This window comes from Egretta garzetta, unplaced genomic scaffold, assembly GCF_000687185.1.
Source record: "Egretta garzetta isolate BGI_Z169 unplaced genomic scaffold, ASM68718v1 scaffold23, whole genome shotgun sequence".
Lineage (NCBI taxonomy): Eukaryota > Metazoa > Chordata > Aves > Pelecaniformes > Ardeidae > Egretta > Egretta garzetta.
Window position 1 is genome coordinate 2,234,217 of NW_009259237.1, and position 18,313 is coordinate 2,252,529.

At 40.8% G+C, this 18,313-nt stretch overlaps 1 protein-coding gene across 1 annotated transcript in view; it reads left to right on the forward strand.

The window, feature by feature from the left end:
* Positions 1 to 425: 425 nt before the first annotated feature.
* The window catches only part of BEAN1 (brain expressed associated with NEDD4 1), an 81,995-nt gene continuing 64,107 nt past the window's right edge, over positions 426 to 18,313 (forward strand). The window contains exons 1-3 of the mRNA XM_035891527.1: positions 426 to 599; positions 658 to 794; positions 14,914 to 15,047. Coding sequence (XP_035747420.1) covers positions 426 to 599; positions 658 to 794; positions 14,914 to 15,047 — 445 coding nt within the window. The remainder of the gene's footprint in view (positions 600 to 657; positions 795 to 14,913; positions 15,048 to 18,313) is intronic.

Here is an 18,313-nt window from a genome sequence, read left to right on the forward strand (position 1 = left end):
TTCCTCATTCCTCAGCAGCAGCTGAGCCACCTCAGCCTGCTCAGCTCACACATCTGTTCCCCTGACGCACCCAGGTCCCATCCTGCTGCCATCTGCTCCTCTTTCCTCCCCCACACGCTGTGTACAGCACAGCCAGCAACCAGGGCTCTGAGCAAAGCACACGCTGACCGCCGGTCCCACCCTGCCAGGCCTCCTTCTCCTTTAGAGAACCAGAGCGCATTTCATCGATACGTGCTGCTGACAAAAGCTGAGGATTTCTTCCTAAAGCTGCAGTTCTGGCAGATTGCCACGCAAAAGCGACAGCCTGAAGCCTCCACCCAGGTCAGTAGGTCCTGAACCACTTGCAGGCAGCCCTGCTTGCACAGCCTTGGCCTGCTCAAAGGGCAGCGCGGGGAAGTTTTGTGCGCCTTTCCAGACCAGCCAGCATGGACATCACTGAAGTCACCGCTGTGATTTACCACGCCTTGGTGTACAGCACAGTAGGTGACTTCCTGGTTGAGGAATTACTATTTGAACAGGAGGGAGGACCAACAGAGATTATACGAGTATGTAACACAGCTGGGGAGACTATAAAGCTCTCCTCTGTAGCGCTCAGTCGGGTAAGAGCCGTCCATGTGGATACTGAAACTTCCCAAATGTCATTGCTAACTACTCCAGCTTCAGGTGTCTGACAATTTCCCAAATCCGGAGTTTTTTGCCATTGCAAACATGGGGGGCAAGCACACACAAGAAGTGCACTGCCCTCCTAAAAGTACCGTGCTTGAGAATGACATCAGCTCTGCAATCACAGCCAGGTAAGGATCCAGAGCAGCAAAACCCACAACCTTTGTGACCAATGCAGCCTGGACAAGGTCAGAAACATACAATGGCCATGCCCGGTTGTGCTACCTTCTAGTATTCAACAGCAACCGACAGCAGAAGGCATGGCTAGCAGGGATCCACTGAGAAAGTTGACCATGCAAAAGAGCTGGCATCAAGGAATACACCTAGAAAGCTAGCTGAGGGCTAGACACAGGGCAGTCAGAAATACCTGGCAGCAAAGCTGTCTCATGCTGACACAAAATCATTATCTCATTCTGTTGATTTAGCAGTGACCACTTGTCACCTCACTAAGTAACCACAACTTGAACAGACTCAGATCTGTCTCTCAGTACCTGCATGGATCTGGCAAAACTGCTCATCAAGCACTAAGTGAAAAGCGTTATACCCTTACTGAAGAGCTGTAAAAAAGTGTTAGAACATAGCCAGCCTCTTCTTCTTCCTTTACTTTGAGTTAGCTAGAAAAATTAGGGGATGCTCTTCGATCCTAGTAAAACAATCTCCACGATTAATTCCTTCTGTACTGGTTTTGGATGGGGTAGAGTTAATTTTCTTGATAGTAGCTAGTATGGCGCTAGGTTTTGGATTTGTGCTGATAACTCAGGGATGTTTTCATTCCTGAGGAGCTGACTCAGAGCCAAGGCCTTTTCTGCGCCTCACCCCACCCCACCAGCGAGGAGGCTGGGCTGCCCAAGAAGCTGGGAGGGGGTACAGCCAGGACAGCTGATCCCAACTGGCCAAAGGGAATATTGCATACCATGTGACATCAGGCTCAGCACATAGCGCTAGGGGAAGGAGGAGGAAGGGGGGAATGTTCGAAGTGATGTTTGTCTTCCCAAGTAACCATTACACGTGATGGAGCCCTGCTTTCCTGGGGATGGCTGAGCACCTGCCTGCCCCAGGAAGCAGAGAATGAATTCCTTGTGTTGCTTTGCTTGCATGCATGGCATTTGCTTTACCTATTTACTGTCTTTATCTCAACCACAAGTTTTGTCACTTTTACTCTTCCGAATCTCTCCCCCATCCCACCGAGGGGGAGCGAATGAGTGGCTGTGTGGGGCTTAGTTGCCGTCTGGGGTTAAACCACAACACCTTCCTATAAATAGATGATTAAGCATCAACCCTAATCAGAACTGGGTTTCATGGATTTTGTTGCAACATCTGGATTTTTTTGGATGTTGATGCAAGTACTTGGCAAACAGACAAGGCTTTCTATGGACATAGCTGTGTATAATCCATCCGTTGTCACATACATCATTCCTGAGTGAACTGGAAGCACCACATGGCCTTCCACGAGAAGGATATCTGGAAGAACATTAAATGGTCATGAACAGACTTATGCAAAGATGACTGCCTTTGATGTAGACATATTTCAGGAGGAAATTTGTGACTTATAAATAATATGCACTAATAAAGCCTATTTGGAAGAGCAGAACTGGGGGCTCGTATCCTAGCTATGACACAGACTTCCCTTTCCATCTCAGTTAGGTCACGTAGGCCCACATTTTTGCTTTTACAAATTAAGTGTTCAAAGTGGGACTCCCTTCTGAAAGGCTACCTGGCCATTGTCTTCCCCTTCGTGTGCCATAGCAACTATACATACTTCCCCACATCATTGCAAGGACTAGTTAATATGCATAAAAGCATTCTGAATAAGTAACATTCTCTAACGCTTATACATTTTAAGGATGAAAGCTTTAGTAGTAGTCATTATTTTACAGCACACTTCCAGGCACAAGAGATTTTTGCAAAAGCTCTACAAAGACTTATAATTAAAACACCCTCCCCTGCACATATTTACAGCTCTGCATGATGTATATGGTATTATTCCTATCGCAACTAACAGAGAACCTGTAGCATAAGGCATGAGTAGAACCTGCATTTCATAGGTCACTGTGATAAGAGAGACGGGTAACACAGTTAACATGAGGGAGAGTTAGAGCAAAGTAGTCATGTACACATCTGGAAGTTAAAATCAGCATGTTAGGCATTTAAAATCCATGGCCTAGCCTCAAAGAGTATTTATTGCATGCAGAAAACACTGGAGAGAAATAAAGCACAGATTTAATTTTTATGAGATGCTAAATGTATGACCAACACACCTCATGTGGCTCTATATGGGATGGAAAAAGACTTTAGTCAAGGGACTAAAGTTTCAGTGCCTTTTCATTACTTAATTCTGCCTCTAAGAAACACATTTATTTTAGCCATTCATACTACTTACATCAGACGGTCATCGCAGATGCCCGAATTATCCCATTTTAGACCAGAACAAATAATCAACACCCAGTTGTTTTTCTTGCATAGCTTTAAGATTAGCTTTTTAATTTCTACCCACCTGTGATGGTTTTAGTCACCAGGTTCAGAGGCCCTCTGATTCAAATCCTTTACAACACAGGAAAGGACTCATGAAACACACTCACCTCTAGTTAATATTTCCTTTGACCATGGAAAGCTCATCCCAGGACAGTTCTGAAGACCCCGAAGAACAGCTGAACAGCTGGACAAGCTTTCATTTCCATGACAGCAGCTATTTGGGCTAACGTCCAAGGGATCAGCCTTGGAAGCATTCATATGTAGAATTTAAACTTAATTGCTGACACACTTCAAATGGGGCTAAACTGGACTCCAATTAGGTAGAGAACAAAAAGTTAACAACCAAGGTTCTACACTGTATGTGTTTATGCAATGCATTTTATTTTGATGATTCTCAAACGTGCCTAGAATTGCATCACTATAAACAGAACCTACTTCTAGTTGTCACTGAAGTGACAGGAGCTGCGGCTGCATAAGCTACTAAAAAGAATCATTATGACATGGCCCTAATGCACAGTAACACAGGCACTGAGGGCACTCATTTCAGAGACTTGCTTACAGCAGACAGTATTAAAGAGGCAATGTCTCAAAGCTTTTCTTTTTTGCTAGGAAAAGAGTGGGCTTCACACACCAGCATTCATATGAAGCCCAGTAATGAGCAAATTTTAGTCCAGAATTCCTCTAGACTTCCGTTTCAGTCTCTGGACTTATGGCTAGCAAAAACCCTGAATGAATATTATACCTCATTTATTTATTGTTGGGACTCTGAAATATCTATATTAATCCCAAAGGAGAAGGGAGAAACTGAGCTCCAGGGTAGCTAAGCTGATAGCACCAAGTTCCTGAAGGAAAACTGAACTGTACATCCACTGACTCTCAGAAACAGCACAAAATGCTAAGCAGCTTCAGTGGCCCAGGAAAGCATCCTGGGTATAAGAGTATTGTTAATGTGCTGCCTTTAGGAGCCAGAGACTTCCTGAGGCTTCCTTATTTTCTGAAAAAAAGATGGGACATTCATAAAGAGGATGCCTGCCTGAGTCATTGCTAAGCACCCAGAGCGTGCAGAAATTGAAGTTTACTGAGAGTCTTTCTTCTCACTGCAATGAACTAGCAATCTTCTCTAGGTCCTTTATCAGATGAAGTATTCTGAGTGCAGATCTAAACTTCTGCCCACCCACATGCGCTAATGCACGTTCAGTGGCTGTTGGATTCTCTTAACCCTGAGAGACTTTCCAATACTGCATACGGAGAGAAAGGGACTGGCACTGATTACACTCCTCCTCAAGGAGAAGAGATGAAATAGGAATCAGACTGTGACTGTCAGTCCACTGTGATTTTCCTGCCCTCTCCCGAGGACTGCACAACTACTTAATCATGCAGGGATAAGGCTCTTGCTGAAAACAAACACTGTGATTTCACTATACCCACACATTCAGCTTCCCATTTCCCCACAGGCGGGACAGTCTGCAAAGAGTTGACATCGTCCATAAGACTCTAGAACATATATATTGCTCTAAGCACCTCTGATCTGAACAAGGCTCCACCACTATGAAAGCACAGTTTCACACTACAACCTTTGGACAAATATTAAATCACAGCACAGTATATTGCGAGCATCAAATAAAGATTTGAAAGCTGGGTTATAGGACCCTGAAGGTATGTTTATCATAGAAATGCTGGTGGAAGCTTAATTACAGTGATAGTACTATATGCTGCTCTGCTAGGCAAGCTATTTAAGACCTTTCAATAATGTTTTGCTGTAATGGGAACAGTTCAAGCTGCAATAGCAGGTCTGCGACATAGAAAACATTATAGCAGTTGATCTTATTCCTTCCAATGCACTCATTGTAATAGGTTTTTTTCTGCTGCTCCACCTGTCAGTTGCCCTTATCTCTAGAGAACACAATTGCCTTTTTTCTGCCATTTCCAGTTAGTTATGATTTTCAGATTCAGCTTAGAGAAGCTTCACTCAATCTAAAATAAGCATATCTTTTTCGCGTATCTCATTTATTTGAGGAAACTAAAGGGTTCTTATTGAATGCTGAGCATGTGATTGTGTTGCACCCAAGTAGCTATTTTCTGCTAGGTAATAAAGAGCTGCAACACTTACCATTCCAAGAAGCCTGAGAAAATTAAATACCCACTAGATATTCCTCAGAAGTAGCCAAAGGAAGGAATAAGACAGTATAAGGGGGGGTCACCTAGAGAAACAGTTTTCCCAGCCCCAACATCAGATAGTGCAATGCCAAAAAAAGAATGAGAGGCATCTCCTCTTGGAACACAGTTTGGGCTTTCTCAGCTTCAAGTTTGTTTTCCCTTCATCCTACTGTCTCAAACTAGGAACCGTTCCCTCCATCCGTGCTCCCACACACATTTCTCCCTGCTTACATCCCCACCTTTTTTAAAGAAGATCCCAAACCCATCTTCCTGTCACACCTTTACCTACCCAAACAAATCTCTCACCCGCACTTCCCCACATCTTTACAAATCCCATGAGATTCCTATCTAAATGCATAAAACCCTACTGCCTTGTTTTTCTACAATTCTACTTCATGTCACCTAACTCAAGAAACAGGCACTTTCTACAACTGAAGATAGGGCAATAGAGCCTACAGGGAAATCAAGCCCACTTTGTCTACATAAAATTCACAAATGCCAGTGACAGCAGTACCTCCTGTAAAAGAGCAGAGCATTGCAGCACAAATTTGACCTGCAAAGAGCAGATCTGTTCAGTGTCAATCAGCTTTAAGGTTCAGATTGACTCATCTTCAATGGCAAGACATGATCTAAGCCAATTTGTATACAAACGTTATTATCAATTGTCTGCCATTTATCCTCAGCCTCTAATACCATGTTTAAATATTAAGACATTTTGCTTAATCCCATCTCTAGCTACAGCTACCCTAGGATTCTGATTTTTCTTATGACTAATCCTGTTTTTCATGTAACAGCCAAATGATCTGTCAAATAATGGTAGGTTATTTGCTCAACTAATTGCTTATTTTTTAATAAAATTTTCAAAAACATAGGTAATGATTGTAGGCCTATGTTTCTCTAAGGAATAAATAAGGTTGGATCACTTGAATTTTTCTTAACTTAGCAAAATACAGTATAAATACATTATTCATATGACAGCTTTATATTGTGCCTTGTTACTTTTTTTTTTTTTTTGCATTAGCAATTCCATTCAATGACAGGAAGATAATTTTCATAACTGATCACTTCAGTAAGAATTTCTGAGTGAATTAGCCAGGCTTGGCTGTCTTTACATACTAAAACTTGAAATATTAAATGTCAGACATCAAGGTATACTCTTACTGTACCTTGTGTAAGCTTATAGAGTCACATGCAAGCCCACATAAATAACGGCAGTGACATGCCTGGTTTCCCTATCTCTCATGCCCATTTCTTCCATGGAGATTACAAAACCTCCTAGGGAAGCACCATGCAGTTCCCAAACCCAAGTTCATGGACAGCCTGCCTAAGAGCCATTTCAGGGTAGACGGACTCTGTAAATAAACCTCTTCACAGCGACACTAATCCCTTTCCATCAATAAAAGGAGCGCTCTTTTACACTTCCTCATCTGGAGCTCCTGCCCCACAGGCTTACATCTGCAGTAATTTAAATGCAGCTGGATACTGGTTTCTAGTAAGCATAAGATCTACATCAAGTCCCTCACATGGGGCAACTAAAGGGAAAAGAAAGAATGAGCATGTACAAAAAACGCTAAATGGGTGGGACACATTTTCATTTCATTGTCAGTTCACATTGTCAGAAACAAAATGATTTTGAAAGTAATAGAAAATCAGTGTAATAACACTGTCCTCAGCATGGCTTTGAAATCCATTTATGGGAGCCCCACCGGTAAAGCACATATATAATTACAACCGAAGCTGTATTTAGCTCCAGCCTAAACACCACCATGAGGCAGTGTGTTAAATAATGCATTTCCCTAGTGCTTTTTACTGAATATGTGATCAATTCATACATTAAATTTATTGTTTTGATAATACATTCTAGTAGCTTCATGGCCAACGTGCACACACTTTTTGAAGATTGCAGCGAAGCAGGAAGTATCTGCACACTGAGAAGCGATCACCGATACATAAACATTCCACTGTGTTTCAGCTGCACTCTCCCTGCTTCACCTGGGACTTAAACTAAACCCCAAAGAAACAGCAGTGTTCAGGGAAACAAGGGCCTCGATGCTTCACCAACACCACAGTCTCACTGACTCTACAATCTGAGAAGGTTTCCTCGCGGGACTCTGGGCAACAACTGTGTTGTAGTCCACATGCTTACTTCTCAGGTGGATGCACGAGAAGAGTGAGCAAGCAACAACCATGGTCACTCCGCTATCATTGTCACTGCGAGGAATGTTATCTCAACATACATAAAACATAAACAAGGGCTTCCTATCTTTTTATAGCATGCACCAACTCTCTTCATACCTTTCTTCTGTCTCAGAGACAGTCTCTCAATATATTCAGTGATTTTTTTTTTCATTTTGACTTGAATAACAAGCCCCATCACTGAATTTTTTATCAGTATTTTGCGTGCCAGATGCACATGTGTGTCAGCTGGCATTGGCTTTCATGTTGCCAAAATAACAGTAAATCAAAAAAAAGGCAGCAGTTAGAGCAGTGATACCAGCTATTTTCTGGACAGTTGTCATGGGAATATCTTTGTCAACTTAATATGACATTTCAGAGCAGAGTGGAGACACGTTCTTCTACTTTAAAGTGTGGTCACTGGAAACTGGCTAGATAAACTGACATTGTGCTCTCTGTATTTATTCTTCCTCTGTTCTTAATGTTTGTTGTATTTAACAAGACAAGAAATGCAGTTTCCTTGTCAGGACAGCAAATGCATCTGCAACATCAAAATCCACGTTTCCCTCTTAAACCTTGGGAGTTAACAACCAGTCTTTCTGGTGGTCCCATTTGCTACAATTGCTCCATAGCAATTATCTCAAAATCTGGTAGTAGGGATCATAAAGAATCGTTATTTTATATATACATATATATACACACACATATATATAATTTTTTTTTTTCAATTGTAAGATTTAATAGCTATTTGGTTTTGGTCTTGACTCTTACTTTAGTACTAAAATAAACGTGTTAACTTCATTTTGGCCATAGATATTACTTAAAAGATTGCCATGCAATGAAATTATTACGTAGAAAATACCAAAGTCTACCATTGTATAACTAACTTCTGAACACAACAGGATTTACACTTCCTTGTGCACAAGCTAAACTTGATCTTTGTTCGTTCATCACATAGTGGCAGTTGCAGCTAAAATACAGCAGATGGCATCCAAAGCAGTTTACTACTGACACCGCCGCTGTCGATTTCCCTTAATATTGCCACAGTACAAGCCCAGCTTCAAATGGGAGTTGAACCTGGAGTTTTACATTTTCCACAGTGAGCATGGGTACAAAGAAATAACCAACAGACGATATGGAGATGAGCACGCTAGCTTAACTTTTGGAACCTAATTTGGTAAAATGCAGTAGTTCCTGGTGTGTCACTGTAAAAACCCTTACAGTTACTTTGGATGGTATCAACAATCCAAATTCCCCAGAATAGGCAAGATTCAACCTTCTCGATATATTCCAAAGCCTGAATAACTGTGTTTGTCTTAAAAAAAAAAAAAAAAAAAAAAAAAAAAAAAAAAACACAAAACCAAAAACCAAACAGCTGGCTCTCAGGCTTATTTACAATGTCTCACACAGTATCCAGAAGCAGAAGGCAGCACGGGTTGAGTGCTTTTCCTCAGTAACAATGGGTTGAGCAAAGGTGACTTACTCTCAGAAATAATAAAACAGGCTCTTGAGAGGGTTTTTGGCCCAGGCAGGGAATACTGTGAGGCAGTTTCAGATTAGCTTGAAAATCAGCATTTCATACTGTGGTTTTATTTAGTTTTGTTCCCTCTGCATGCTCATATTCTTAAACAGAGGTAACCACCAGTGGAAAAGACAACGATGCTGACTGAAGGCATCGCTCACAAGCCTGTACTTGGCTATGCAGCTGCAGGCACCGCCAGAACACACGGCCTGGGGAAATACCAGGGAGGCAGCGGGGAGAGAAAACAGAAGAGGCAGAATTTCTGTCCACGTCCCTCACACCTTCGTTGTTGGACCATTGTTTGTTCTACCAAGACAACCATCCTTATACTCCCAAGACCCAAGGCCTTTTCGATATACAATAGCTAAAATATTATTAGTGGCCGTGAAAAACCTAAAATGAAGGAGAAGATCCAGGATTTGCCCTTGTTTTCCTCACAACCAAGCTTAATCTGTGGGAAGAGATCCAGGTAAGGCACTGGAATCAAATCCATGCTATGAAAGAGAAATGCATGAGTAAATGCTGTATTACTGGTGCCTCATGCTCTTACTTCATTTACAGTATTTAACAGATGCTCATCTTGGGACATTTTGTAGACCTGTGCTACTCTGGGACGTGTTTTTTTGTTAGACCTCTAAAACAAAGTAGGATTGGAGCCAGTTGACACTAAGGTCAGAACCTGCACACTATGTTCACGTGTATACTTTAATCCTTAATGACAGCTAGTTACTGATAAGAACTTTCAACAATCTGAATAAAGGAGTCTCCAAAATACTAACCAATTCCAAATAATAAAGTACAAAACATGTACTGGAATTAAAAAAAAAAAAAGTCATCAATTTTCAAGGTAACAACCAAAAAAGAAAAAAAAAAAAACCAATAAAGCCTAGTTCCCTTTTGCTTTCTTCAGCCTGTTTGACAGTCAGTACATTTTCAGTTAAGCTTGGAGCAAACTTGTATTAATAACAAAGCCATGCTCATCTGTCCAGCTTGTAATGTAAAGTAATGAGAGCAAGAGTGGCAGAGACACAACTCAGGTGCGTGCGTTCATACCACTTCATTTTTTCTATTGGGCTTTTGATAAAAGTCAATTGTCCCTTTCAGTATTAAGGAACACAAGTGTCCTTCGTGATTACAAGTCACTAACTCAAGCAGCCCACGGCTTCCTTCCCCTTCAGTGCCTTTCTGTTTTCTCCACTGATACTTAATCATAATTTCCCTCTTCAGACAGAAGCCGGTTGCACTGGCTTTTGCTCACCTATACCCTAGAGTGGTCACTTCACAACTGCTCCTTTACAATTTTATCCACAATTTTGAGAGTATCTTGTTTTCTCAAAAGGATACACAAAGGCTGACTAGAAATTGATGCAGCTGATCTCTTAAATGTGATCCCACTCACCAACCTTTCAAGCGCTGCAGCAACCCAGTTCATCTGATTTGGTTTTGATATCTGTTTACTAGTTTGCGCCACACTACTGTTTCCTCTTTCCGCTGCACTGAACACCATGCCCAAGCTGTTAGAGACAAAGTTTTATCCTAAATCCCAGTACAATCTCTTTGTATTGTAAAACCCTCAGGGTCCATTCCTTTTTCTTTGCTTTGCTCTGTTCCTTTTGTCCCCAAGCCCGCCTTACATTTCTCTGCAAATGAATTCATAAGCCACTTAACTGCCCTAGTTTCCCACCTCTCCAAATCATTTATCACTGTGCTGCTCTTTCCTAGCAAGTGAACTTCTCTGCTCTTGAGGTTTTAAATTAATTGCCAGTTTGCTTATCCTATTGCACATTTATTTCCACAGGTTAGAACTATTAAACAAGAAAATATGTTACATCCTTACTTTAACGATTAATAGTTTATAAAAAAATACATCTCACTTCATAAGTGGTGCCAGTCTGTCAGGATACACAGGGAGAAACACAACCTGGAGGTTGCCAATATTTTTTTTTAATCCATTTCTTATAAAATCTGGCTGCATTTGAATCATCCTCTGTGCAAGTGCTTTTCTGTCACTGGTTTCTGCTTCTCACAGTAATTCCTCTCAGGCAGGAGCCTCACCATTACATAAGCCTGAGCGTTACTTTCAGGGCCTTCTTTTACCCTCATTTTTGTATGCAGAATGCCAGTGAAACCAGGTTTGAGTTGCAGAAGGGTTTCATGAGCCTGAGGGTACATCCCCAAGCATGTTGATCTCCAGTCTACATCTCTTCCTTGCTACAGTGGAAAGCGTTTACAGTTCCAGTGAGGAACTTCGCACCTTTGCATATTTATACATTTTTTACCATCTTCCAGAGGTCCTACAGACTCACAAGTACTTCATAAATAAAATACTAATAAAATGGAGAGATACTGGTTTGTGTGTTCATTGGTAAAACACAGAAGACAATGAATTACGGGGTTTGTACTTTGCCAAGGTACACTAAGTATTTCTTGCTAGTACACAACAGCTTCAGAAAGATATAATTAATTTTGAGTCGTATATATATATTTTTTTGCTGCCATACTGGCTTTTTCTCATTTGTACTTTTGGTTTAGGTTAACAAATGCATTGTGAGATTCATATGCTTGCATACAGTAATACTGTAGGGCATGCCTTTTTTCCCCAAGAGCTCTCTATCAAAAGCCTCTTTGGAAAAGATTACTGATAGTAAATGACAAATACTTTACTTTAGTGTCCCTCTGTAAGAAATAAGGAATAATCATTAAACTCATAAACTCCAGAAGCGTTACACTGGCCAACAATCTTTTAAACAGTCAAGAAACTAGTTTGTAATACAAAGCTTTCTTTCACTTCACTTTTCTTTTCTCCTTCCCTATGACATCTGACGCACAAGAGTGGGGTTCTGCACCTTAGCCAAGTTCTGCCTGCACAGGATGAGGCCTCCGCATCGAGGACCCAGCTTTCAAGTCTGGTCCCCTCCGAGATCACAGACACCCCTCGCCTTTGGAACAGATATCAGTCTTTTATGGGACTACAAGTGGATCTGATCATCCAAACACAGGACTTTTAGCACCGAGTGGGACTCCTATGTCAAAGAGTGGACCTACAACACATAAAATGTTTTGTAATATTCTGACATGCAGAATTACTGGTGGTAGCGGTGTTACCTAATTTTAAATGCTGTGTATGACATAATTCAGTACTTCTTTTTATATATTTGTGTGTATTTATAGTTATGGATCTCCAGGGACATACATGTTATTATTTCTTACTTATCCATTGGCCATCTTTAATTCCAAAAGTACCATTAGAATTTATGATAAACTCATACAAGGACTCATGGAAATAAACATTGAGACTCTGCATTCACTGTCAGATGCTTTAAGGTCCTTGAAAGGTCAACACAAATTAAATTGCATAATTAACTGTAAGTTTAATTAAGGAGTCACAGAATGAGAGGGAAAAGAACACGGAGATCAAATTTTCCATTCTACATCCTTAAACATTAACTCAGTTGGCATCAGAACGACTGAAATCACAGAAGGACAGTTAGGGGAAATATTGGCTTTTCAGTAACAATCTTGGACCCAACTATTTCTTAGCACATATATATATATATATGTGTGTGTATATATATATATATACACACATTCAAAAAAATATATATGTACAGAAGGCAACAACCGCATAATTCACCATCTTCCTCAAAAGTCTGCAAGCAGGAGAATAAATAAGAAACTAAATCTGGCCCCATTCCAAAGCCTAAGAGCATCTTTTGTTGAGTCGCTTTAAAAATCAGAAGAATAGCCTCTGAGAATTTGGGCGTGACATAAAATTCCTACAGAATACTTTCTTGACATAGCAGCTATAGAAACAGAATGAAGAGCTTCTTCATTCTAGATCTCATTTCTTTACATGGCATGTAAAAGAACATGACTTCTGTCTTTGAGCCTTGGTGCTGCTGCAAAATATTTTTTATTTATATGTTTCATCTGTATTAATAATTTTAAATTATTTTTCCTCGTGACAGGTTTTATGCCTAAAGAACTAAATCATTTGATTTAAACCTCTAGAAAATATTTTTCAAAATAAATTTGACCTGTCCTATAAATGCTAGCTGAAAAATGTTATACAGTAACTTTATATATTTAAAATTCCACCCTTTCATTAAAATACCTTTTAGTACAGAGGAATTTCCTTCTGCTAGTAATTCTACGATACGTCCAAACTCAAAAAGTCTTTAGGATCTTGCTGGGAATTAATTTTACTTTGATCATATTCAAATCCATTACTTGAAAACTGCTAACCGGAAGACTGAAGACCATCTTCACCCTAAGATTTCTTAGAAATGTAGTTTAGTGAATATTAAATAAACAAATTAATTTAACCACCCAACCTAACCAGGGATTCAGTTCACAACAGATCTCAAAACCATAACTGATCTCATTGCTTCCCACTACCCCTGCTTGAAAGACAATGTGAAAATGGAAAAAAAAATACCAACAATGAAAATGAGGAAAGTAAAACGTGGGCACTGGTATAAAAAATCCAAAAGTATCACATGCAGACTGGCCTGAATAAAGGGAATTATGCAGTGGTTGTGCTAAAATCCAAGCTACAATATGCATGTGATATCTCAGACTGTCCCATCTAAAATAAAGGAAAATCCTTGCCCCCGTGAGGCTAATCCACTACACTCATGCAAGTAGCTCCACAGGCAGTGAAACCATTTCTTGCATAAGGCAAATAGGAGTTGCCTTGAACCAGAAGTCAGCCAGAACCATTTAAATTCAAGCATCAATTGTAAGCACAGTACTTAACGCCAAACAACATATATTGCAACAACAGCATGAGAAAATATATATTGCTTATAGTTTAAAAGGGTCTTTACTTTCAGAAATGAGCTCAGTGTGAAACTGGTTATTTAACAGAAAAAAAGACTTTCCAAAACACTCTGCAGAAGGGGCTCAGGTCATCTAAGCAGGTAACAATACAAACACAATGTATCTCTCCTGTGAGAATGAGAAGCTGAAGCTGAATCAAAAAAATCACTTAAGAAAAGTGATATGCTAAAAGTACCTACCTGGATTCCTGCCTTCCATCTACTTGTTTACTCCCCTCAGTTCAGCACTTGAGAGTCCACATCTGGAGCATTATGAGCACCTTTGGGCTCCCCAATACAAGACAGACATTGATACACTGGAGTGAGCCCAGTGGAGGGTAACCAAATTGATGAGGGGACTGGAGTGTCTCTGTGCAAGGAGAGATGAGCATACTGGATTTTTCAACCTGGAGAAGGTTCGGGGGGATCTCATTGCTGCCTTCAGCAACGTATCAGGAGGATATAGAGACAACGGAGACAGGCTCTCCCCAGAGATACAATGAAAAGAGGCGATGGATACACGTTACAACACAGGCGATGCAGATTAGGTAAGAAAAAAATTTTCACCCTGAGTGATAGGTATAATGGGAATAGGGGCCAGAGAGATTTGAGTCTCCTACCTTGGAGATATCCATGACTCAAATGAACAAGGCTCTGGAAAACCTCCTCTACCTGGATCTGCTTTTAGTCAGAGGATGAACACAGTGACCTCCAGAAGCCTCTTCCAACCTATGCAGTTCCATAGCTCTGTGAGATCAATGGGAAAGGCCTTCAACTGAACGATGGGAGCAAAGGATGGCAAAAAATAATTAGTGCACAAATTTATGCCTACAAATATCACGTTTGTACTGCTGCTCCATGCTTTAATGGAAAATTATGTAAAAAATATCTGAAAAACACTTTCTAAAATGTTGAGGGCCTTTCACAGAAATTAAGTTGAAAATATAAGTTAGGTATTAAGACTCTCCATGCAAAAATGACAGTCTTTTTTCATATTTTAAGTAAATCTTTGAGAAAGCAGAATGAACGTCTGGGTTTGTTTTCTTTCAAACGAGAATAATTTGAAAAATTTTCTTTCAAAGGATTCTTTTTATTACATTTCAGATCACACCAAGCTGTGAAAGCACAAGGTGCTTCCTATCTAATCCCAGTCCCTCTTTTCCTGACCTCCTGTGTTTTCAGCAGCAAGCATGGATTTATACAGGCTGGTCCACCACACAGTAGGAACTCCCTGCAAGGTATTACCTTAGCCCAGGGCCTGGTGCAACCAGCATGTGCAGAAACGGCAGAGCACAGGGAATGCCCAGCACTTCTGGTACTGCTGGTCCAGCACAGGCGCAGGGATAGCTGAGCTGGCGCGAGACCTGGCCAAGTAACGCAAAGGCAAATATATCTGCATACGTTTGGCAGTGAGATTCCCACAGCAGCTAGCACTGACAAAATCTCACTGCTACTAGATCAATGCTATTACTACTGACAAGGCACAAAATTTTCTACGCAGAAAAAACTTTCCTGCTCCCATAAACAACAGCTAATAACTTTTGCTCATCCTGAGGCATTTTATCTAAGGCTAACTGTATAATACAACTGACGTTTATTTCATTACCACCTTTTCAAAAAACAAAAAAAAAAGCTATGAACAGCATCCCCCAAGCGTCTCGTTACTAATACATAAAAATTCTCAGTCAAAAAGAGATCTCATTATACCTATAAAATTTATTTTGCCTTACAAAAATTGGCTGTCACAAAAAGTCCATGTAGGTAGCATAGCAGCTACCACACTTAAGCATCAGTTCAGCACTGAGCTCCAAGAATCTCAAATGAAACCACAGGAGATGTTAAGCTGAGTTGAGGAGGTCTGTCACTTCAGCAGACTGCACTAGCGGTACAGTTTTATAATGAGTCCCTAGATTGAAGAAAATGTAAAATCATCCAAGAATAAAATTATCTGTCTTCAGCAAGGGTCTCTCACTGATTTCCCCTTATCAGTAAATTGAGAAACACTCACTGAGGATGGCAACTTTGTGCAGTTCCATCCGTAAGGAATGACATTCTGAACCTTACCTAAATGTACTTGAGCACCTAGTCAGTCAGGCTCCCTATTTCAGAAGACTAGGAAAAAACTTTCTTGAGAAAGTGACAGAATTCAGACTGTACACACAGGCCATAAACCACCAGAGACAGACGCTGCTTTGGTCCTCCTTGTTTTGTGATGTTATGAGAAAGACAAGCTAACCCAATGTAAATAGATATGAGCAGCAGAAATCCCGAATATTTTTTATCTTTGTTCCAGCTCTCCCATATACAATCCATAAGCAAACTCCTATATAATAAATCATTTATTTGTGGAATATTTTCTTTAATACAAATCTATTTTACCAAAACAGAAAAGCAGATGCAACAAAAAGAAACAAGTAACAGTGTAAACTACCCATAATATCACCCTGACACAACACATCACTGCTGAGGTACTGCACTAACTGTGCAAATGAGAGTCTGGCCTGAATTCTGCAACACATCCAGGTTTCATTCAAGTGCACAACTGAACGAGAAAGATGGGAACCCCTAAAAGCTGAAAAACACACAGGATGAAAGGGTAAAAAACCGTGCCATCTCCATACACATGTGATGCAGATTTGGAAATTAGTGGGGTGAGCAAAGCCTACAACATTTAAGGATACTCAAGATGAGCATGCTGGGTACTGATAAGCACCAAAAAGTTATTGTTAACTGTGACGATGTTTCTGCAGGCTTTGATGGATCCTATGTTGCACGTTGTGTTGTCTGACGCAGAAACAAATGTTCTCTGTCTTAGAAGTAGTTGCAATTCCCACTGGACATAAAGGACAAGAATGTCACAGAAAGGGGTCTAAAGCCAGGCTGAGATGGGGATTTTTTTCAGAATTATCGAACACTAAGCAATTCCCCTGCATTCAAGGTCAGTTACTAAGGCCTCTATATTTTCCACAGTTTGTCAGCTTATGCTAAGCATAGATTTTTTCAGCCAAACATAAAAACATAAGACTCCAAGTGTGTCAGGATTAAAGTTAATACTGATAGCATGGCTAAAGGTAAGGCACCATTTGGGAAAGATGCCATCACCAAAATTGGCAGAAGCGCTAAGCACTAGAAATTCCTAAAATTTGAAGTGGAGAAAATATTTTGATATCTTTAAATACAGCGTTACATACATATGTGACCCTTCACATGCAGAATGAGGCCAAGGGGGCACATATCCAGAACAACACAAAGAAAATCAGCTTTTCTAATTCGTATATGGATTCACAACTTCACACCATAACTAAACAACAGACAGCCCTAAAATAAAGCCATACAGTTTCCATTTATTGAAACAATAGAGAAGGAGTCTTTCAAGGAGTCAGATTTTCTGAGAGATTGTAGAAATTAATCACAAGATAACTTTTGCAGCAGCATTTTCAGGGATTTTAGAGTAGGGATGTGCTAATTAAGAACCAAGGTACTATAGTTGTGGCAAAAGGCACAGGTATCCCTGAGCCATAATGAAATGTACTTATAAGTTTCCAGTAAACCTTCATTTCAACTGCCTTAGGCTCGCTTGATGCTTGCCTAGGTTTAAAAAGAAAAGAAAGAAAAAAAAAGGTGATCAATGACAGCAGGCAACTTTTTACAAAAAAAAAAACCAACCCAGAGTTCACAGGCTTTACATCCACCCCAAACTTCATTACAACTCTAAATCCATCACTACTGATCCAAAGAGAAATTAAGCTGCCTACATATTGGCAGTAAAGTTGTTCCTATGTGAGAGAACTGGCTCACGGGACTACAAAGCCACCCAGGGGCAAGGAAGCAAAGGCGGCTGCCGACGTACTCGTGGAGTGTCCATTTCCATTTCCCTCACTCCCAAGCAGTACCAGTGGGACTACTCTGCACGCGCCTGCAGGACTAATGCAGGCACGGGAGAAAGGAATTGCTTGGTTTCTAAAAAAATCCAAACTGCTGACAGGACATGCCAACAAACGCCTTATTGCTTGCATTCTCTACCTAAGCAGCTAATGGCATGCTTTTCTTAGAGATACACAACCAATTCTGAAAGCTCGTATGCTTTAGTACCCGCTGCAACCCTATCTTCTCTTGTCTCTTACAACACAGCATTTACCATTCACAATGAGAAACGTTTCCAGGACCCCTGGTAACAAGTAGATCTTACTACTGTAAACTGGTTTTGGCTCTTACTTGGACTACATTCTTCTCCTGGCCCCCATCCAGCCACAGCGAATTATTTTCTCTGCACGGCTCAGATAATCGCGTCCACCCCCGCGGGTTTATTCCCAGGCAGTCCCCTCCCTTTTAGCCAAAGTGCTGGGCTGGACTCGGCTTTCAAGAGCCGCTATCTGCCTACGGCTCCTAATCCAAGCAGCACATCCCCGCAGCGTGCCTGGCACTTTCCTTCCCTCTCCCCAGGGACCGCAGCAGGGAGGGGAAGGAGCGGCGCCGGGGTTACTCCAGGCCCCGGGAGCTCCGG